The sequence below is a fragment of the Anolis sagrei genome, chromosome 4 (genome assembly GCF_037176765.1).
Source record: "Anolis sagrei isolate rAnoSag1 chromosome 4, rAnoSag1.mat, whole genome shotgun sequence".
Taxonomy (NCBI): domain Eukaryota; kingdom Metazoa; phylum Chordata; class Lepidosauria; order Squamata; family Dactyloidae; genus Anolis; species Anolis sagrei.
Window position 1 is genome coordinate 174,764,400 of NC_090024.1, and position 23,364 is coordinate 174,787,763.

General features: G+C 47.1%; 1 protein-coding gene across 1 annotated transcript; it reads left to right on the forward strand.

Moving 5' to 3' along the window:
* The first annotated feature begins 11,371 nt into the window (after positions 1-11,371).
* DMRTA2 (DMRT like family A2) lies at positions 11,372-15,945 on the forward strand. Its single transcript, XM_060771559.2, has 2 exons — positions 11,372-12,583; positions 14,807-15,945. The coding sequence occupies exons 1-2, from the start codon at positions 12,031-12,033 to the stop codon at positions 15,886-15,888; spliced, it is 1,635 nt and encodes a 544-aa protein (XP_060627542.2). The 5' UTR covers positions 11,372-12,030; the 3' UTR covers positions 15,889-15,945.
* The last annotated feature ends 7,419 nt before the right edge of the window (positions 15,946-23,364 follow it).

Here is a 23,364-nt window from a genome sequence, read left to right on the forward strand (position 1 = left end):
TAGTGTGATGAGAACTGTGTTTCCACAAACCTTACAACCTCTGAGGATGCTTGCCACAGATGCAGGCGAAAGGTCAGGAGAGAATGCTTCTAGAACATGGCTATACACCCAGAAAAGCCTGCAACAAGCCAGTGATTCCGGTCATGAAAGCCTTCGACTATGCTATGCTATATCCCTATCATTTTCTATACGCATGGCTGCATTTCCGAGGGCAGAACTACCTCTTCCGTCTTCCTTGTCAAAGAAAATCCTATGAAATGAATGGGTTACCATTATTATTTAGTTATTATTTCCTTCACTTGTATCCCGCCCATTTCAGCCCGAAGGCGACTCAGGGCGGTGTACAATCTATGGGTTAAAAGCAAATACATCACATCATAATACATGTAAAAACAATAAAAACAATAAAAAATTATAAAACTATTATAAAACTATGTCTTCTTGTTCCATTCCATTAATTCATCTTGAAAACAGGTAGGCAGAAACACAACATTCCGTCTGCCCTTTGGATACTCAAATGGCTGGATTTTAGGGAGTTACAATTTTGACAAGCCTCCTCTAGCAAAGAGTGCTGGAGCCTCGCCAAACTACAACTTCCAAAGGAGACTTGAAAACAGATAGGCAGAAACAAACCATTCCGCCTGTCCTTTGGATACTCAAAATGTCTGGATTTTAGGGGGTTACCATTTTGACAAGTCTTCTCTACCAAAGAGTGCTGGGGTCTCGCCAAACTACAACTTCCAAAGGACACTTGAAAGTAGATAGGCAGAAACACAGCAATTCGCCTGCCCTTTGGATACTCAAAATGGCTGGATTTCAGGGAGTTACAATTTTGATAAGCCTTCTCTACCAAAAAGAGCCCTGGCCTCGCCAAACTACAACTTCCAAGGGGGACTTGAAAGCAGATAGGCAGAAAACTTGAAAACAGGGAGAAACACATCATTCCGCCTGTCCTTTGGATACTCAAAATGGCTGGATTTCAGGGAGTTAATTTTTGACGAGCCTCCTCTATCAAAGAGTGCTGGGGCCACGCCAAACTACAACTTCCAAAGGAGACTTGAAAACAGATAGGCAGAAACATAGCATTCCGCCTGCCCTTTGGGTACTCAAAATGGCTGGATTTAAGGGAGTTACAATTTTGACAAGTCTTCTCTACCAAAAAGAGCCCTGGCCTCGCCAAACTACAACTTCCAAAGAAGACTTGAAAACAGAGAGAAACACATCATTCCGCCTGTCCTTTGGATACTCAAAATGGCTGGATTTCAGGGAGTTATAATTTTGACAAACCTTCTCTACCAAAGAGTGCTGGGACCTCGCCAAACTACAACTCCCAAGAGCCGTGACAGCTCAACCGCATTAATTCCACCGTGTGCACCCCCCTTGAATGTTAGATGATTGCAACGCTGAAGGGCAATTGGGGAGGCGGAATTCTTATTCTGGGGGCGATTTTTGTTGTTTTGTCTTTTTTGTGAGCCAGGAGATTCCTGCAAGGATGAAGTGCCCAAGGCGGCGATGACACGACTCCTTGCCGCGCGTTCCCACGTGCTTTTCTGGACCTGCTTTCAAAATAACAACACGTTTTGAGCTCGAAGAAAGACGGGGAGCTCCCTAAACCTGCAGGCGGAACTAACAACACGGATTAATGCCCTGCGTTTTTAATAAAAAATGTTTCCAGTCTCGCCTGTGTGTCAAATTAACCCAACCTTCAAGGTTAGAAAAGTGAACGGGGATGTTGTGTATGTGTGTGTGTGTATATATATATATATATATATATACATACATCTGTGTGTGTGTGTTATTTAGCAGGGGAAAGAAGGCGCTCGGAAGGAAGGGGAGTGTGTTGGGAAGGTAATTTTCATTCTTGTAATATTGGTTTGGGGATAATTACTTTTAATGTCAAAAAGATTTAGTTTAATATCATCTCTATTAGGCTGCTGGGCGGATAATTAAAAGTGAAGCTGATAGCAGGAGGGAAAACAGATGGGATTTGCTTACTTTGATTCAGTAGGTAAATAATGAAAAAGTCAGTGGCAAAACCCCCTCGAACAATTGAAACCTTAAAGATCACTAACGTTATTGGAAGCCCTTGCAAAAGGGCTCCCTTGCAGGGGAGAGGGGAGGAAGGAAGATCTCTCTAGACAGGCACCCAAGGAGAACTATATTTTTCCCTGGGAGGGAGAAGGGGGAAAGCAAGAAAGAAAGGAGGCGCCGCTGGGCTCCCACTCCCACCTCTTCCCCTTCCACGAAGCAGGCAGGCAGGCAGGCAGGCAGGGAGGGGCGAAATAATCTTTTAATTAAGATTTTCTTCTTGCAAATAGGAGTTGGATCCCATGAACGGAAACTCTGGCAAAAACGTTAATTGACGCTTTTGGAGTTATTATTTGAATACTACATCCCTTTAGTTTTCTATAAGGCCCAGAAATTATAATAATAATAATAATAATAATAATAATAATAATAATAATAATAATAAATGTGTGTATGTAGACCCTTTTTTGAGTTATTATTGGTTTTAATTTGGTTTTCTATAAGGGATAAAAAGAATATAAATGTCAATATTCAAATATAAATCAGGCATATATATGTGTGTGTGTGTACATATATATATGTGTGTACATATGTGTATGTATATGTGTATATGCACATATACACACATAAATACATACATATATGTGCATACAGATATACTACACACATAAACATATACACATATATAAATATATATGTATGCATATACATATATACATATAAATATACATATGTACACACATCTAGTATGTATATATGTGAATGTGTATATATGTGTGTATATGTATATGTATATATATGTACACACACATACATATCTATAGGAACATACATATGTATACAGATACACTACATACATATATATAAAAACAACACACACATATAAATATATATACATATATGCATATATAGTGTGCATATACATATATGTGTGTATATGTGTATATATGTATATACACATATACATATCTACAGAAACATAAACACATATATACATACGCATAGCTACACTACACACAGATATACATATATATACGTATATATATGTGTGTGTGTATGTGTGTGATATGTATATATACACATATACATATCTACGGAAACATAAACACACATATACATATGCACTAAACACATATATACACAAATACATACATACGCATACAAATACACAGCTATTATATATTCTTTAAACACATAGGCATGCACAAATCATGCACTGGTGTGTATGTCTATCATCTTTACGAGAGTTTATCTTTACTGTTTCCTTCAAGAATGTCTCCTCTTTGCTCAGTGAGAAAATCCTTGGAGGCTGAGAGCAGTGACGGGCGGGAAAAGCCAGATTGACAAGAATCCGCGGGTGTTATTATGTGTCCACGTGTGTTTTGCCACTTGGACGCAAACGCCCAACAAGGTGATGATGAGGATGGTATTTATTTATATGGCACTTTCCCTCTCTTATAAGAGATTTCCTTCCACGCAAACCTGTTTACACCGCCACCCCCAATAGGAAACATATTTTGGGCGCATCTACACTGTAGAATAAATGCACTTTGATACCACTTTGACTGCCACGGCTCAATTCTATGGAATGCTGGGATTTGCAGTTTGGTGAGGCACTCTTTGGTAGAAAATAATAAAATCATAGAGTTGGAAGAGACCTGGTGGCCCATCTAGTCCACACCCGCCAAGAAGCAGGAAAATCGCATTCAAAGCACCTGAAAGTGATGTAAAATGTATGAATTCTTCCGTGTAGACGGGCGCTGGCTCTGCCTAACGGGGTGTGAAATATACCTTTAGAGGCGGTAATAATTAGACACGTTTATGATGTTTATTTTCAAAAGACTGTGTGCATTTCTCAAATATAAAAAGCGTGATAATTGGGCGCACCTTTGGACATGGTCCTGCGTGAAAGAAAAATACATATTAAGAGCATCACAAATAAGAAGAGGAAGAGGAGGAGGAGACAGAGGAAGATGAAGCCCAAGTTGAGTTGAAGGCCCCTGAAGGCCTTTTGCGGCTCCCTCCCTCCTCAGTTATGGCGACTAATAGCCTCAAAGGGCTGCCCCTAGGAGACCTGAGACTGACGTGGCTTCACGCGTGGACTCCAACCTCCACCTCCCCTCCCGACCTTTCCTCTTGGCAAAAGGCGATTGCCTTGGGGGATGTGGTTTTCATCCGATCCGGGGAGGTCCAGAGGGTCCCGAGAGACCTTCTTTCCCCCACTCGCGTTTTCCGTGGAACCCCAAGGCGGCCTCTGAGAGCAAAGGAGCAAGGGGAGGGAGGAAAGCAGCCGTGGGACGACGAAGTGGTCGTTCCCTCTGCCCGCCTCTCTGCCATCCCACGCGAACTACTCCTACTCACCCACGCACCTTTTTTGCGTGGGAGGTGTCGGGATCGTCACTCCGTCGAGAATGGAGTTGGCTGGGCCTGATATGGAATAGGGAGAGATGGGAAGCGTTTTCCCACGCAGAAAAATCCTAACTCCACGGACCTCCCACGCAGGAACTCCGTGACAGTGATCTCCGCCTGTTTGTGTATGTATCTAAGTGAGCAGGGTCCTAATGGCCTCGGGAATCCTGGTATTGGATTGTCTATCACCGCCTGGCCTCTCGCAATTCGTCCCCTCCCTCGTCCAGGATTGCAATGGTCTCTTGAGACTGAGATTATGTTATTTGGGTCTAGAAAGGGGGAAAAATACTAACAATAACGACAACAGGAACCACAGCTCCACACTGGGATGCCTGTGTGATCGCTCCATTCGGGATGCTGGGGAAAGGCAAAAGGCGCCGCTACAAGTACTACTTTATGTGAATGGAGGGGCGCCGCGTGGAATCGGCCCCGAGTGAAAAAGGGTTCCTTCTGTGCCGGTTTCCTCCCAGTATAAAGGCGCCCAAAGGCTCCGGGACCGATCCTTAAACTGGGCCTGGACTGGATATATATATATATCAGTAAGTGTGTGGGAAATTAAAACAATTCATCCCGCAGGAAAGGAAAGCCACAGACCACTCCTTCGAGGACCAAGATGCGGTTGGGAGGGCTTTTGGGGCCTCAGGAGGGAAGAAGAAGAAGAGAAAGGAGTGGAAATGGTATTGGAAACCAAGAAGGGAAAGAGAGAAGGAGGAAAGAAGGAAAATCGAGAAAGGAAATGTGAAGGAAAGAAGGATAGAGAGGGAGGAAGAAATGAAAAAAGGGAGGAAAGGAAGAAAGGAAGTCGATTGTAGTGGGAAGGAAGGAGTGAAAGGAAGGGAAGGGAAGAAAGAAGGAAAACCGGGAAGGGAAGGGGACAGAAAGGAAGGAAGAGAGGGAGGAAGAAATGAAAGGGGAAAAGAAGGAAGGAAGGAAGGAAGGAAGGGAGGGAGGAAAGAAAGGGGAGAGTGAGGGAATAGAGGGAGAAGTCAGAGAAAGAGAAGAAGGAGACAGACAGGGGAAGAGAAGGAAGGAAGGGAGGAAGAAGATTGAAGTGGGACGGAAGGAGTGAAAAGAAGGAAGGAAAGGGAAGAAAGAAGGAAAACCGGGAAGGGAAGGGACAGAAAGAAAGGAAGAGAGGGAGGAAGAAATGAAAGGGGAAAAGAAGGAAGGAAGGAGGGAGGGAGGAAAGAAAGGGGAGAGTGAGGGAATAGAGGGTGAAGTCAGAGAAAGAGAAGAAGGAGACAGACAGGGGAAGAGAAGGAAGGAAGGAAGGAAGGAAGGAAGGAAGGAAGGAAGGAAGGAAGGAAGAAGATTGAAGTGGGACGAAAGGAGTGAAAAGAAGGAAGGAAAGGGAAGAAAGAAGGAAAACCGGGAAGGGAAAGAGACAGGAAGAAAGGAAGGACGAGAGAGAGGAAGAAATGAAAGGTGGAAGGAAGGATGGGAGGAAGGAAGGAGGAGAGTGAGGGAATAGAGAGAGAAGGCAGAGAAAGAAAAAAAGGAGACAAACAAGGGAAGAGAAGAAAGGAAGGAAGGAAGGAAAAGGAAGGAAGAACCTTGAGTCGATGGAGGCCGTTTCCTCGCTAAGGCTGCACCCCAGTCGCCTCTCGAAGGCTTCTCGGCGGATATTCCTTTGAAAAGAAACAAAATACAACACAAAAGGAGAGAATATCACTCCATCCAACCTTCCTCCGCGTCCTCTGCAGTGCCCAAGGTTTTGGGTTGTGTGACAAGTCTACACATACAAACACGCACACACCTTGACCGGGGATCTTTCCTTCCCGCCTCCTCTCTGAGTCTCCGCGACAGATTCGACAAGCGAGAAACTGCCTCCGGCGACGTTGCTTTCTCTGGAAACCGAACAGAAGTCGGAAATATTTCGTCCTTCCCGAACCCTGTCCTTCCTGGAGAAACCCAGCTCCTCCTCGCTTTTCAGGCTCCATTGCAACGAAATGAGCCTGTAGGGAAACGAACGGGGACCTGGGTGGGACGGGGATGGGGCCCGAGAGCCTAGAAGGAGTGGGAGCGCAACCACAGACTTACGCCACTCGGCCCGTCAGCAATTTCAATCCGTTCTTGTCGAAATTAAGACTATCAGAAGCCAAGGTTTCTCAGATGTTGGTGTTGGATCGGTGACAGAGGCGATAGCTACTCCTTGCGATCTGAAATGTATATTTAAATCAGGGAGATGTCACCTTGAATGAAGCCAAGAGTGAGGACTGACTACACACCATGCTCACGGTCACAATCAGTAAACACACGCATTCATATTATGGATATTTGTCTCAAATACAATTTGTTGACGTTGTTGTATTCCAGGAAACCGTGTTAGCAAGCCAGCAACTTGATATTGCTCATAGGAAACCAGTAAACGTTATTCATCCTACTCTTATATTATATGTTATATTATATTACTACACTTCATGTGTCCTTTGTGTGTGCGATTTCTTCTCAAAAGCCTACCTAAACTTTTACTAACTCCAGATTGTTTATCTCTTATCGTTAAGGAAAAGAAGCGGTTTTAAATACGAGGTTTCCAGAGAAGTTCTTCCTTTCAAACCCCAAGCATTAGCCAAAGATTGTTGGGGGAAATAACACAATCATCGTATCCACTATTGTTAATAATACTATGTAACAAAATTCGAAAGAAAAAAACTTAATCATAACACTAAATAAAGAACAACATTCACAAACAGGGGAATTCCAGACAAGAAACAACCAGGGCTAGCTAATCACCTCCCAACAAAGGATTCCCTCAGGCAGTAAGAAGCCAGACTGTGAAACTGCTAGGCCATTGAATGTTAATCAAGGTGGCCAATTGAAACATTCACACCTGCCTCCAACAGACATGAGTTCTTTCTCCCACCCTGGACATTCTACAGATATATAAACCCAATTTTCCTAGTTTTCAACAGACCTCACAACCTCTGAGGATGCCTGCCATAGATGCAGGTGAAACGTCAGGAGAGAATGCTCCTGGAACATGGCCATATATCCCGGAAAACTCAAAACAACCCGCTGGAGAAAAAAAAACCTGTTCCTGGCTTGAAGGTATTATTCATGTTTAATGGTGCGGTATTTACTTTGAAAATAGTTGTTAAAACTCAGAAACTTCGTTTTTGTGGTTGCCACAAATTATATTGAATTGGTTGAGACTCAATGAGATATTAATTGAAAAACAAGAGCAAAATGTGCTATAGGGCGTCTGCAGTTTAATAAACTTTCCCCATGTTTTTATGATAGACCCATTAGGAAATGACATTTATAACCCAGAAACAAAAATCGTGTTATACAATAGCCTGGAGTCGGAAAGGGTTGCTTAACGGCCTCCTCTGTTGTTTACCATTTTCCAAAAAGGCCACTTTATTCGTGCCAAGTTTTGTCCTCACCTTCCCCGAAAGAAGACAGCAATTTGGGGGTAATTGCCGTACAACTTCGTTCCTTGTAACAGTAACCCAAAAAGGGGGAGGGGGGTCTCCTTCCTTCCATTGATCGGAGAAGGAGGGAAGGAAGGAAGGAAGGAAGGAAGGAAGGAAGGAAGGAAGGAAGGAAGGAAGGAAGGAAGGAAGGGAAGGGAAGGAGGGAGGGAGGGAGAGAGGGAAGAAGGAAGGAAAGAAGGAAAGAAAGAAAGAAAGAAGGGAACAAGCAAGCAAGGAAGGAAAGACGGAAGAAAAAAAGGGAGGGAGGGAGGGAAGGAAGGAAGGAAGGAAGGAAGGAAGGAAGGAAGGAAAGAAAGAAGGAAGGAAGGAAGGAACGAAGGAAAGAAAGAAGTTAAGAAAGAAGGAAGGAGGGAAGGAGGGAAGGAGGGAAGGAGGGAAGGAAGGAAAGAAGGAAGGAAGGAAGGAAGGAAAGAAGGAAGGAAGGAACGAATGAAAGAAAGAAGGAAAGAAGGAAGGACAGAAGGAAGGAAAGAAAAAAGGAAGGAGGGAAGGAAGGCACGAAGAAACGAAAGAAGGAAAGAAGGAAGGAAGGAGGGAAGGAAAGAAAGAAGGGAGGAAAGAAAGAAGGAAGGAAGGAAGGAAAGAAAAAAGGAAGGAAGGAAGAAGGGAAGGAAGGAAAGAAGAAAGAAAAGAAGGAGGGAAGGAAGGAAGAAAACGGGAGTGACAAGTCAAGGCCAGGAAAAGAAACGAATGGGACAGCAGCCTTGCTCTATGTGTTTGAATGGGGGAGACCTCTCTCTCCCACTTCTTGTCCCGCTGGAGGGAAAACATAACCGACCCACAATCTGGCTCCTCTTGTCCGAACTTGTGAAGGAAATGCCTGACCCGGCCCCAAATGCCGAGGACGTTGTGTTGTGACGCGCCCGAAGGCGGTCAAGGGAACTGGAAGGCGTTGTGTCTTTTCCTTGGGGAGAGGAGGGCCGGCTGTCACTCTTCTCTTTGCCTGGCAAAAGAGGCTGAATCAACACTGCCAAACAATGCAGTTTGGACTATGTTATATGGTCAATGTAGACCAGGCAGGGGCAAACTTGGGCCCTCCCTCCAGGTGTTTTGGACTCCAACTCCCACCATTCCTAACAGCCTCAGGCCCTTTCCTTTTCCGCTTAAGTGGCTGAGGGGGGAAAGGAAGGGGCCCGAGGCTGTTATGAATGGTGGGAGTTGGAGTCCAAAACACCAAGTTTGCTCATGCCTAATGTAGACCCAAGATAGGGTTTTCTCGGGTCAAATAGAAACCATTCTGTGGTGAAAATACAAAACATAATTCATGGAGAAAACAGAAGTCATTCGAAGTGCAAACACATGAATAGATACAATACAAATCACCCGTCATGAAAGCATATTCTTGGGTCAAACAGGAATCCTTCCGTGGTGAAAACATAAACACATTCACAGGCAAGACCAGAAGTCATAATTGGCACCCTGTGCTTCCTACCTTAGAGGGCGCGGAAAGTTTTCTAAGAGAGGTGGTAAGAGAGCCAACCTTGTTCCAAAACACCCAATTGAAGGTATCCATCCCTTCCAAATTTGTAAATATCCCCAAATCTCCTCCCCAAGAGGTTTTAATTGTCTCAAAAGGTGGCCATTTGTTGGTGGTAACACAAGCCGGAAGACAGAGCGGAGTTGCCGCCAATAATAATTATAATTCGCCTTTTCTCCCCATTAAGCACCTTTTGCTGGATCTGCACCGACCAAATAATGCAGTTCGAGCTCAATATATAGTTGGTGTAGATCTGGCCTTGGAGGGCCTCCCTTGCGACCAAAGGAAGGAAGGAAAGAAGGAAGGAAGGAAGGAGGGAAGGAAGGAAGGGGAGAGGAAAGGAAGGAAGGGAAAGGAAAAGGATGGAAGGTGGGAAGGAAAGAAGGAGAGAGGAAAGGAAAGAAGGGAAAGAAGGAAGGAAGGAAGGAAGGAAGGAAGGAAGGAGGGAAGGAAGGAAGGAGAGAGAGGGGAAAGGAAGGAAGGAAGGACGGAAGGAAGGAGGGAAGGAGAAAAGGAAGGAGAGAGAGAGGAAAGGAAGGAGGGAAGTAAGAAAGAAAGAAAGGAAAGTGTCACAAGGACAACAAGCAACACACCAATGAACCCAGTCATCGCCAAGGCAATTGTCCATGCGATAATAATAATTGTCCCCCCAAAAGTTAAACCAACAACTAATAAGGTAGCTTAGGCAGCTTGGAAGAAGGACTCAGGAAATCTGAACTCGTTCCCGACTCCAGCTTTGGCTCTTTTTTCCCAGCTAGCAAATACATACCTCTTTCGAGTAGAAATCCTACCTCTGGAGTCCTAACTTTCAGGGAATGATGTCAGGGAGGGAAACCACCTTCCGAGCTGGGAAACGAAAGAGAGAAAACCGAAAGTAAGTGAGCCAAAGAACCATGAAAAAGGCGAAAGCCAAGGATCAAGGGGCAAAAGCGAGCAAGGGTTTCGCGGGGATTTTTCACGAATCGGGATAAATTGCACACATACACACACACACAGAGGAAAGAAGGGAGAGGGAGAGCGCGCGACTGGGAGAAATGGAAACTATGTGTTTCCCCTCCGATTGCCCCCCTCCCCTCCTTTTTCCCCCTCCCCTCTTTTGGCCCCTTCTTTCCCTCCCTCCCTCCCTCTTTCTCTTTCTTAAAACAGTTTATTTGAAAGAGGCTTCGGGTGGACACTGTAGACACCCGGGCGGCCAATCAGCGCGCCGCTCTCCTCCCCTGGCCAATAAGAAGCGCCACATTGTTGTCCAATGTTGTCTAATGGCAACGTGAGGCGCAACAATAGAGCGCGGCGCTGGCGGAGGTTGGCTCCCTCTCGGCCGCTCCCGCTCCAGCCTCCGGGGCCGAAGTTGGGCTCAGAGACAGAGAGGCAGAGAGAGAGAGAGAGAGAGAGAGAGAGAGAGGAGGAAAGGAAGAAGGAAGGAAGGAGAAGGGAAGGGGAAGGAAGGCGAGCGCCTTCGCCTGGCTGCTCGGTCGGTTTTGTGGAGGAAGGAAGGAAGGAAGGAAGGAAGGAAGGGGGTCAGGAATGGCACGGGGAGGCGACGGGGCCGCGCTCGGAATCCTGTGAGGCGTTCGCGGGGCTCTCTGGGCTGTTCCCGTCTTTCCGAGGCGCAGGACTCTTTCCGGGAGGGACAGGCCTGCGTGGGGTGTTCTGAGACCCCCGCGAGTCCCAAGGCGCGGCTCCCCTTCTGAGTTGAGTTTCTAACTTACGGACAGCGCTTAGGAAGTGGTCTCTCCGGGCGGATGGGTCGGGTCTCGTGGGGAAGACGGGGGACTTGGAGGCGGTAATCGATCATTTCCACCCCAGTCCTTTTCTTACAAGGGCCCGTATCGTGGGAGTGAAACGCACCTGACTCTTTGGAGAGGGTTCACTTGCGTCAGGATTTGGAGGAAGAAGGGAAGAGGGGCCTGCTAAGGAAGAGGGCAGGCGAAGGAAGGAAGAGAGGAAGGAAAGGCGAAGGAAGGAAGTAACCGATCATTTTCACCCCTGCTCCTTTCTTACAAGGGCCCGTAAAGGGAGTAAAGTACGTCTACCTCTTTGGAAAGGAGACCGGGTTCACTTCCGCTAGGATTTGGAGGAAAAGGGGAAGACCTGTTAGGGAAGAGGGCAGGCAAGGGAAGGAAGGAAAGGGGAGAGGGAGAGAGTGAGGAAGGAAAGAAGGAGGGAAGGAAGGAGAGAGAGAGAGGAAAGGAAGGGAAGGGAAGGGAAAGGAAGGGAGGGAAGAAGAAGGAAAGAAAGAAGGAAGGAGAGAGAGAGGAAAGGAAGGGAGGGAGTGAGGAAAGAAGGAAGGAAGGAAGGAGAGAAGGAAGGAGTGAGGGAGAGAGGAAAGGAAGGAAGGAAAGGAGGGAGGAAAGGCGAAGGAAAGAAAGAAGGTAGGTTGTTGATTGCCTGTATTTGGAGAGAGACTTGGGAGGAATAAACTCTTCAAAAGTTTTGAGGAAGGGTGTAGCGTGGGGCAAACGGGGAAGGGTCCACTTTGCAAGGCCTTGGGAGATCAGGGAGATCCTGGGGAGGGCGTTACTGAGCGTGGGCCCTCCACCAAGCGCTTAATTCGGACAGACTTCGGATAGAGTTTTGGGGCGCTGGTGCCAGAGAGCCAGTGGCGCGGCCCTAACTGTGAGTTCCATCCAGACCGCTCTGGGGGAGAGAAGGGGCGAGGAGCGAGTTTTCCAGCCGGGGATGGAGCTGCGCTCCGAGATGCCGCCCGTGCCGCCTGGACAGGCCCCGGGGCCCCCGGGCTCGGTGTCTGCGGCGGCGGCGGCTGCTGCGGCGGCGGCGGCCAGCCTCCCGGTGAGCGTGGCCGGGGGCCTGCTGCGTGGCCCTCCGCTGCTCCTGCGCGCGGCCGAGAAGTACCCGCGGACGCCCAAGTGCGCGCGCTGCCGCAACCACGGCGTGGTCTCGGCGCTGAAGGGCCACAAGCGCTACTGCCGCTGGAAGGACTGCCTCTGCGCCAAGTGCACCCTCATCGCCGAGCGGCAGCGCGTCATGGCCGCCCAGGTGGCGCTCCGACGGCAGCAGGCCCAGGAGGAGAACGAGGCCCGCGAGCTCCAGCTCCTCTACGGCACCGCCGAGGGGCTCGCCCTCGCCGCCGCCAACGGCATCCTCCCGCCGCGCCCGGCCTACGAGGTCTTCGGATCCGTCTGCGCCGCCACCGCCTCCACAGCGCCCGAAGCAGCAGCAGCAGCAGGAGGAGGAGGAGGCAACGGAGGAGCAGGAGGCGCAGGACCTACAGGTGAGCAACCTCCCCCTTGTGAGCGCCCACCCCCATCTCTCCGAAATTCACCTTCCATGGGCCCGTATTCGTGAGTGGGAGGGAGGGGGCTCTCCTTTCAACCCAGTGGCGCCTCAACCTCTGAGGATGCCTGCCGTAGATGCAGGCGAAACGTCAGGAGAGAATGCTTCCGGCCATGAAAGCCTTCGACAACACATTGTTCCACTTTCTTTCCAAAGTGTCCCCTCTGAGACAGCTCAGGAGAGTTTGAATTTGAAGTCTGTGGCCCCCAGGTTTTGTATCTACTGCAGGATTGGGCAAACTTGGGCCCTCCAGGTGTTTTGGACTCCAACTCCCACCATTCCTAACAGCCTCAGGACCTTTCCTCCCCCCCCCCCCAGCCGCTTAAGCGGAAAGGAAGTGGCCTGAGGCTGTTAGGAATGGTGGGAGTTGAAGTCCAAAACACCTGGAGGGCCCAAGTTTGTTGTTTACCAAACTGAGGGGTCCCGAAGGCCCTATTATCATAATACCCCACTCCACTCTTCCTGCCCAACTCTCTCTTTCTCTCCAGCTGTGCCAATGTTGTTCACCCCATCCGCAATTCCTTCTTTCCCCTCCTCTTTGTACACCCCACGTGCGCCCAGGTTTTAGGGTTCCTCTTGTGGGGCCATTTTATCCCTCGGAGCCGTGGATCTACCTCCCAGGTAAGTCAGTGTCGCCTCCGGTGTCAGCGGGAAGCTTTCAACCTCCTCCCCAAACTCACACCTGAGGGGCCCTCACTCCCTAAGGGGCGTCTTGGGGGCGCCCCTCCCGTCTCCCCTCCGTCTGGTTTGGGAGGGAAAGGGCGCCCCCTGCCGACCCCTGAGGCCTGGTCCTGTGACCTTGTGTGCTTGCTGAATAGGCTCCTCCTGAGTCTCCAGGGATAGACTGGAGAATAAGATGGGGATAGAGGAAGATGGGGCAGGAAAGTCAAGAAAACTGGACAGGGAAAGGGGTGGGGCAGTCAGGCAGCTACTCCACTTTGTTGGGGCCATGCTTTTGAAGGACAGGCCCCCCCTTTTGTTGCAGCAAGAAAGGATGGCGACCTTCTTGTATGGGTTTCCCTCGAATGAAGGCTGCGGTGTTCGTAGTTTCCGGGCTGTATGGCCCCCTTCTAGCAGCATTTGGCCTGCATCTGTGGCTGACATCTGAAGACGGAAGGAAAGAAAGAAAGGAAGGAAGGAAGGAAGGAAAGAAGGAAAGGAGGAAGGGAGGAAGGGAGGAAGGGAGGAAAGAAGGAAGGAAAGAATTAAGGAAGGAAAAATAGAAAGAAGGAAGGAAAGAAGGAATGAAGGATGGAAGGAAGGAAAGCAGGAAGATAGGATAGAAAGAAGGAAGGAAAGAAGAAAAAGGAAAGAAGAAAGAAAGGAAGGAAAGAAGGATGGAAAGAAGGAAAGAAGGAAGGAAGGAAATAAGTAAGGAAGGGAGGATAGAAAGAAGGAAGGAAAGAAAGAAAGAAGGAAAGAAGAAAAAGGAAAGAAGAAAGGAAGGAAGGAAAGAAGGAAGGATGGAAAGAAGGAAAGAAGGAAGGAGGGAAGGATAGAAAGAAGGAAGGAAAGAAAGAAAGGAGGGATGGAAGGAAGGAAGGAAGAAAGAAGAGAAGGAAGAAAGGAAGGAAAGAAAGAAAGAAAGAAGGAAGGAAGATGCCAACCACAAATGCAGGCCAAACGTCAGGAGAAAATGCTGCTGGAATAGGGCCATTCAGCCCAGAAACCACACAACACCCCAGATCTCTTTGTATGTTTCTTACTTGTCCAAAGGGGTCAGAAGGGGTAAGAAGAACTTTCCCAAGCTGATTGGAAACAACAACACGGGGGAGCCTTTGGGTGCTAGTGGCTCACAGAGTCATAGTGCTCCAAGGGGCCATTCGGTCCAACCCCATTGACACGCGGGAGAAAAACTTTGAGGGTTTAGGGTTGTGTCGAGAATGAATGGTTCCAACTGCAGAGGGATGGGTGTTGTGTTGAACCAAGCTCCTTAATAGCTTCGGCCAACCCATCCCATATTCTGACTTGGTTAAGAATCTTTAAGCCCCCCCCCCCTCTTTTTTATTTATTTATTTATTTATTTATTTATTTATTTATTTATTTATCTTTTTTTGCTTGTGGGTCCGAGGCGTCGGGCCAGTCTGGCGCTGCGTTGCTGACGCGTCTTTCTCTCTTTCTTTCCCCCTTCCCTCTTTCCCTCCCTCCTTTCTCTCTCCAGAGGTCAAGCTGCAGAAGTTCGACCTCTTCCCCAAGGCGCTGCTGCCCCCCCGCTCGGCGACCCCTCAGCAGCAGCTGCAGCAGCAGCAGGGCAAGCCCTTGTCCCCCGACGGCGCGGACGGCGCTGCGGGCCCCACCTCCTCCTCCTCCCCGGAGCCTCCTCGCTCGGGCTCGGAGAACGGCGACGGCGCTGGCGGCGACTCTTCCCTCGGCTCCCCTCTTTCCAAGGGCGCCAAGGACGGGGCCTCGGCGGGGGGCCCGGAGGAGCAGAGCCCCTTGGGGTCCATCAGCCCTCTGGGCTCCGACTCGGGCTGCTCCGAGGCCGAGAGAGAAGACCCCGGAGTCGCCTCGGCGGGGCTGGCAGCGGCGGCGGCGCGGAGCCACCAGCAACAGCAGCGGACGCCGCTGGACATCCTGTCGCGGGTTTTCCCGGCGCACAAGCGCAGCGTCCTGGAGCTGGTCTTGGCCGGATGCGGAGGAGACGTGGTGCAAGCCATTGAGCAGATTCTCAACAACCACCACCATCACCACCACCACCATCACCACCCGCATCTCTCCTCCTCTTCCTCCTCCTCTTCCTCCTCCTCGGACAAAGCGGGAGAAGAAGGCTGGGCCTCGGGACAGCCCTTGGGCGCCCCTCCGCAGCCCCACCACCGCCCGCTGCTCACCGGGGCCATGACCCCCGCCATCGGCGCGCTGGGGAGCCGCTCCGCCTTCTCTCCCTTGCAGCCCAACGCCACGCACTTCGGGGCGGCCGCGGCAGCCGAAGCCAGCGCCTACCCCTTGGGCACGCACTTGGGACTCAGCCCGCTCCGCCTGGCTTACTCCGCGGCCGCGGCGGCGCACAGCCGAGCCGGCCTGGCCTTCATGGCGCCCTACTCCACCGCCGGGCTCATGCCCACCCTCGGCTTCCGCCCGCCCGTCGAGTACGCCTTCAGCGACCTCATGCGCGACAGATCCGCCGCCGCAGCCGCTGCAGCCGCCGCCGCCGCAGCCGCTTCCTCCGCCTCCAAGGAGACGGCTTATCCCAACGGGCTGTACGGGCCCCTGGGGGTCAGCAGCGCCCCCGAGAAGCAGCCCTGAAGCAGCCCACGGCCTTGCCTCGCAGGCAGGGGCAAACTTGGGCCCTTCAGGGTTTGGCACTCCAACTCCCAGCATTCCTAACAGGCTCAGGCCCTTTCCTTTTCTCCCTCAGCCGCTTAAGCGAAAAGGAAGGAGCCTGAGGCTGTTAGGAATCGTCGGAGTTGGAGTCCACAACACCTGGAAGGAAAGCCAAAGCTTCCCCATGCCTGACATAACAATGGGCAGCCCTGGAAGTTTGACTTTCTCCCTGACTTTAACCGTGAGGTACAACTATCAAGATGTCATTTCACTTTGTTGTTGGAAGAAGTTAAATAAGCATGGATATTCTTTTGGTGCGTCCTGAGATCACACACACACACACATACACACACACACACAGTGTGTGTGTATATATATATATAGAGAGAGAGAGAGAGAGAGAGAATATATAGAGATATAGCATAGAGAGAATATATAGAGATATAGCATATATATATATATATATATATATATATATATATATATAGTGTGTATATATATATATATTATATTTTATATAGAGTATGTATAGTATATAATATATATATATAATCTATTGTATATAGTGTGTATATATAGTATATATGGTATGTATATTATATTATATATATACTATATATCTAATCTATCTATCTATATTTATATATAAATCCTTGTGCGGGCAGGACTGAAGACGGACTGGTCGCAGGTTGGAATCTAATGGAATGGGTGAGCTCCCTCTGTCAGTTCCAGCTCTCCATGCTGGAGAAAAGCCTCACACAAGGATGGTAAAACATCAAAACATCTAAGCGTCCCCTGGGCAATGTCCTTGCAGACTGCCAATTCTCTCACACCAGAAGCGACTTTCAGTTTCTCAAGTCGCTCCTGACATGAAAAAAAACAAACCCTAGAAGAGATAATTTGCATCAATGGGCTTTGCTTACAATCTGGTTCACTAAAAGCAATATTATACTAGTTAAGCATTAAAATCATGTTTTATTGCTAACAACTTTTTTCCTCCTTGTTTGATCTATATTTAATTTGGGTCCTGGAAACATTTGCTGTGTTTCGTGAAAGTGGCGTCCCCCCCCCCCCCCCGCCAACGTCGGCGGTTTGAATCTGGGGAGCAAGGTGAGCTCCCACCTGTCAGCTCCAGCTTCCCATGCAGGAACATGAGAGTAGCTTCCCACAGGATGGTAAAACATTCAAGCATCCCTTGGGCAATATCCTTGCAGACAGCCAATTCTCTCATAACAGAAGCGACTTTCAGTTTCACAAGTCGCTCCTGACACGAAAAAAATCTATATAACTACACACACATACACTATATCTATATAGAATCATAGAACCATTGAGTTGGAAGACACCTCGTGGGCCATCCAGTCCAACCTCCTTCCAAGAAGCAGGAAAATTGCATTCAAAGCGATATATAGTCTATATACTATGTATGTGTATGTATATAATCTTTATATATACTATAGATACACTACATATATAATATATGTATAATCTATATATACACTATATATATAGTATGTATCTCTCTATATATACTATATCTCTCTCTATATATACTGTATCTATCTCTATATATGAAATCTCAATCCACACATCTGTATATATGTCTTGACCAGCCAATGTACAGTCATCATGTTATGAAACGAACCTCTTTTAAGTTATTAATGTAATTGGTAGGTGAAATTTAGCATTAACAGGAAACTAAAAAGATTAGTCGGTTTAAAAAAACCCTCGCAGAAATGACAAAATATTTGTAAATAAAGCGAATATGCTTCTTTTTATTCTCCCGCTTGACGGGGAAAGATTCCACCTGTAAATACGTTTGAAGAGTAGCTATATTTGTCATTGTTCTTTGGATTCTCTCCAAAGCCTGTGAGTGACGCCGTTTCCAGGAATGGGAGAAACCAAAAGAGAAGCGCTGCTTGGTTCCCCAGTGAGGCAAACTTCTTGTTGTTTGAAGCCGTTTTTGTCTTTTCTCCCCCTCTGTTTTCATTTCATAGAAATCCTAGAAATAAATGTTATTTTGTATTAAAAAAAATACCCGATTTATCACTAACTTCCCCCGCTGTTTTTATTGTGGTCTTTGTGTTTGGGTCTTGGCAAAGCAGTGCGAAGGTGGAGAAATACTGGATAGGCATTCCTCTGGATTCTAATTGTGCTCTTTGACTTGCTACTTAAAAGCCACTGTTAACAACACAATTGTTTACTGGGAGTGGAAAACACATACAACCCCACAACAAGAAATGCTTTCTTCTCTGAGCAAGCTTTCCAAAATGATTTTGGAAATAAATTATTTTAAGAAATAATTTGTTTTTCCTGGAATCACTGGGAGTTGCTGCGAGTTTTCCGGGCTGTATGGCCATGTTCCAGTAGCATTCTCTCCTGACGTTTTGCCCACATCTATGGATGGCATCCTCAGAGGTTGTAAGGTCTGTTAGAAACTAGGCAAGTGAGGTTTATATATCTGTGGAATAATGTCCTGAGTGGGAGAAAGAACTCTTGTCTGCTTAAATTTCCAGTATTGGTTGGACTTCTTCGCTTTGGACGCTTGGTCCTGAGAAGAACTCTGCCAATCAAGCTTTTAAAAACCGGGTTGAACTCAATGGGGCTTGTTTCTGAGCAGGATCCTGTAGGATTGTTCTCTCCAGGTATTTTGTGTGGATTGTTTATGATGTCCTTATGGATCCTCCTCAGGCCATTTCAGACTGAATGTCTTCTCAGAACTGAATCCCACCCAATTAAATGTGATCTGAGTCGAGGTGGCACAATGGGTCGGCTGAATTGCTGACCTGATGGGCGAGCTTCCATCTGTCAGCCCCAGCTTCCCATGTGGGGACGTGAGAGAAGCCTCCCACAGGATGGTAACATATCAAACATCTGGGCGTCCCCTGGGCAGCGTCTTTGCTGTCGGCCAATTCTCTAACACCAGAAGGGACTTGCAGTTTCTCAAGTCGCTTCAGACACAATAAAAAAATTAAAAAAGGGATCTGCTTTCAGGTTGTATCAACATGTGCAGCTATAATGACCCCTCACATTAAATAATAATAATAGTTTGTAATTATCCCCTTGGCGATTACTGGAGAAGCCCATGAGCAAGATGAGAATAACTTCTGTTAGTTAAAAAACAAAATGCTAATTGGACCGTGTTTGTCAAGACCGAGATGCTATTATTATTGTCGTTGCTACTTTATTATTCTTACACGTTTTGGTGCCTCCAACTTTTGCCCTGTACATTTGACCTGCTGGTTCCAAAAATGGCACCTGTTTTCCTCAATCAGCTGTAGCTTTTGAGATATAGAACATATGCTATACACACCAGTCCTCATCTACTCGCCCATAGAAAAATCATGATAGCCACATATGAGAAACTGAGCCGCTGTTGCGCAATAGCGTTAAACTCTTGTGCCCACTGAACTGCTGACCTGAAGACCTGAAGGTCTGTCAGAGGGAACCCGACTGTCATCCCCAACTTCCCATGAGTCCCCTGGGGAATGTCCTTGCAGACGGCCAATTCTCTCACAACAAAAGCGACTTGCAGTATATTCTCAATTGGCTTCTGACAGGTCTATGAATCAGCGCCCCAAATAACCCCAGGAACAGGCCTAAAATCAAGACACTAAGAACATAATAGTAACTACTACTACAACAATAATAATAATTGTTGTTGCCGCAATCACTCCCCTGGAGGTTTCCGAAGTAGCTTGTGACCAAGATGAGCAACTTCTACTGGCTAAAAACCAAAATGTTGAATTTATTTGTTTTGGGTACTTTTACCCCGCCCTCCTCAACCCCCAGGGGGGACTCAGGGCGGCTTACAAAAGGCACAATTCAATGCCTATACAAAAATTATACATAGTGTACAAAACCATAGTTAAATGTTAGGACTGATATAGCAGTTGTTGCTATATCTCTATGTATCTAATCTCTATCATCTCTATTATCTCTGTATCTGTCTGTCTCCCTCTTTTTCTCTGTCTCTATATCTATCTCTCTGTCTCTGTCTCTCTATATCTCTGTCTCATCTCTATCTATCTCTAGCTCTATCTCTATTTCTGTCTCTGTCTCTCTATCTTTCTCTGTCTCTGTCTCTCTGTCTCTATATCTATCTCTCTGTCTGTCTCTGTCTCTATCTCTTTCCATCTCCATCTCTATTTCTGTCTCTATCTATCTATCTATCTATCTATCTATTTATCTATGTCTGCCTCTGCCTCTGCCTCTCTCTGTCTGTCTCTATATCTCTCTGCCTCTGCCTCACTCTCTCTGTCTCTATTTCTATCTATCTATCTATCTATCTATCTATCTATCTATCTATCTATCATCTATCTATCTATCTATCTATCTATCTCTGTCTGCCTCTGTCTCTATATCTCTGTCTCTGTCTCCGTCTGTCTGTCTGTCTGTCTGTCTGTCTGTCTATCTATCTATCTATCCATCTCTCTCTCTCTGTCTCTCTCTCTTTCTCTATCTGTCTCCATCTCCATCTCCGTCTCAGTCTCTGTCTCTCTGCCTCTGCCTCTATATCTATCTCTCTGTCTGGCTCTCTCTCTCCATTTCCATCTCTATTTCTCTTTCTCTCTATATATCTATGTCTCTGTCTATCTCTATCTCTCTATAGCTATATATCTTTGTCTCCGTCTCTATCTCTATCTCTGTATCTCTCTGTCTCTGTCTCTCTCTCTTGTCTTTTCTCGCGCTCTCTCTATATAACTATCGTTGACATTTCCGTCCTTTATCTCTCTCAGGGGAAAACGACAACTCCCATCTCCAGAAGGAACACAGTTCCATCTTTTTGACACACCGACTCCTTATTTCTAGGGAGTAAAATCGACCAGCCCTTCCAAACAAAGCACACTCTTAGTGAGAAGTTTATTCAAGTCCTTTAGCCGAAAACAAACTTAGTGTAAGGCATCCTTCCTTCGGAGTGTGAATTTTTCAGGACTAAGGATTTTCTGGAAATATATACACAGAGAAGCAAGCCTCAAGGGTTGAAAAATAAAGCCTAGGGGTGGAGAAGTAAGAACAGGGATCCTTTTCTTTTCTGCTCCTCCTCCTCCTCCTCCTCCTCCTTTTGGTGGAAGGGACCGAAGACGGGCAACAAAGCTGGGAGGAGGAATGTCGCCCTGGATCCCGGGGAGTGTTTGGCCCGGGAAAACTATTACTCACAAAGAACAAGTTCAGTGCATGGTTGAATTAAGACGGCAAAAGCTCCTAAAATTGGTTGGTATGGAAACCTAATCCCACCCAACTGTTCTGTAGCGCAGCTGGACTGTTTACTTTCTCACTTCAAATATAACTGTGTAAACATTGCCTTGGATCTGACAGCTCTGCTCCAACCAGTTAATATATTGGGGTGGATGGGGAGCGGGGGGGGGGGGGCTAAGAGGTGGATTCCTGCGTGGTTATTGGGGGGAAAGGCAGAAGAAAGAATAATAAATACTATTACTAATAGAGGGACAAGAAGAGGAGGCTCAATTGCCATTCTGTAATTCTACAGAGTAGATCAGGCCTGGGCAAGCTTTGACCCTCCTTCTAGGTGTTTTGGACTCCAACTCCCATCATTCCTAACAGCCTCAGGCCCCTTTCTTTAGCAGCTGAGGGAGAAAAGAAACAGCCTCAGACCCCTTTCTTTAGCGGCTTAAGCGGCTGAGGGGGAAAAGAAAGGGGTCTGAGGCTGATAGGAATGATGGGAGTTGGAGTCCAAAACACCTAGAAGGAGGGTCAAAGCTTGCCCAGGCCTGGTGTAGATCCGCCCTATAATGCTCCTCAAAAATAACCCCATTGAAATCCAATGTTATTTCTCTCTCTCTCTCTCTCTCTCTCTCTTTCTTGTATCGGGTGACATCCCCCATGTGCTCAAGATTACAGACCACACTTTGAGGTAATTCTTTGACCCGAGCCTCAACCCCGAATCAATACTGTGAGGGAAACGTTTCTTTCTTCTCAGGTTCCGACAGTGGTTGAAATGTAATATAACGACAATAAAACAGTTTAATAAGGAAGGGCTGGGAGAGTGAGCTAATTTGATTGCCTTGCCTAATTCCACTTTAATTGGAAAGAAAGCAAAAAGAGTGGGAGGGTTGGTGTCTCTTGGGCGAGAGTGTGGACAGGGCCATGAAGGATGAGAGGCCAGGCAGGAAGAATGAACTCCTCTCTCTCTGGCCTCTTCTACACTGCTATATAATCCAGATTATTAAATCAGATAATCCACATTATCTGCTTTGAATTGGATTATATGAATCTACATTGCCATATAATCCAGTTCAAAGCAGACCAAGCACAACCCAAAGACCTGAAGACCTCAAGAAGCAGATGCAACAGATTGGGAAGCCACCTATGAACCATGCCATTGGTTGAGACCCTCACTATATGAAGACTTTGTGTTGATCGGATCTCCACACATTAAAAAAAAACTCACAGTCAGGAGTCGGTCAGGTGTCTTCCAAGAAAAATACAACCCTTGGAAGGCCATCATACTCAGAGGGATCGCCTAAGTCAGTGGTTCTCAACCTGTGGTAATAGAAAAAATATATTTGCATGACACTGATGATCATTACAACATCAGATCAATGCTGGCTTATCAATAGCCTTAAATGCACAAAGCAAGAAACTTGGGGACCAGAGCTAGGTAGTGAATGCCTAGGGCTTAAAGAAGGTTGAGACCAACAAATACACAACCACCAGCTTTCTCCCTTATTAGAAATGCAAATAACTAGTTCAGACACAGAGTTAAAGATAAAAGGCTTTACTTACTAAGAAAAGAGCATGCATGATGTAAATCTCTCTCTCTCTCTCTCTCTCTCTCTCTCACACACACACACACACACACACACACACACACGTAACAAATCATCCTTGGTTACATTCAGAGCAATGAGTCGGGCCTTAAGATGGTAAGCAGGCCTCTCTTCTCCAAAAAGGTTACATCTCAAAAAGCAGCAAAGAAGAACAAAACAGCAAAATGGCAAATGGCAAAAATGGGGGGAACAAAGGAATAAATCCCCTTTATATACCCTTCCAAACATGTGCCCAGATAGCCTAAGTGACTTAGGACACATATCAGATGGTGGTCAACTTATTAGCTTACATGCATATTTAAATCAGGTGCCATAAACTTTGGAATGTGAAGAGTTCACATTACAGCAGGTACAAACAGGAAGTATGTCTCTTTAGAAATGTGTATGAGATTGCATATACTCCCAACATGTGCGTCCCCAGAAAATCCTACTCCCAACATGTGCGTCCCCCCAACTGTTAGGATTTCTGGGAGTTGAAGGCCAAAACATCTGGGGACCCACTGGCCTAAGTGAAGATACACTGGATTTTATATGGCAGCGTAGAAGGGGCCTCAGTGAAGACTCCATGTTTTGAAAGCTTTCTCCAGGTCCATAAAATCCAGTCTTCCACAGAGAAAAAGGCCTTCTCAGCTCACTCTTCTCCTTGCATCACTTCCTTGGGTTTCCC

Excerpts from the sequence above, each read along its gene's own strand:
- DMRTA2 (XM_060771559.2), top strand. The coding sequence starts at position 12,031 with ATGGAGCTGCGCTCCGAGATGCCGCCCGTGCCGCCTGGACAGGCCCCG. Across the intron at positions 12,584-14,806 it reads AGGAGGCGCAGGACCTACAG|AGGTCAAGCTGCAGAAGTTC; the intron begins GTGAGCAACCTC and ends TTCTCTCTCCAG.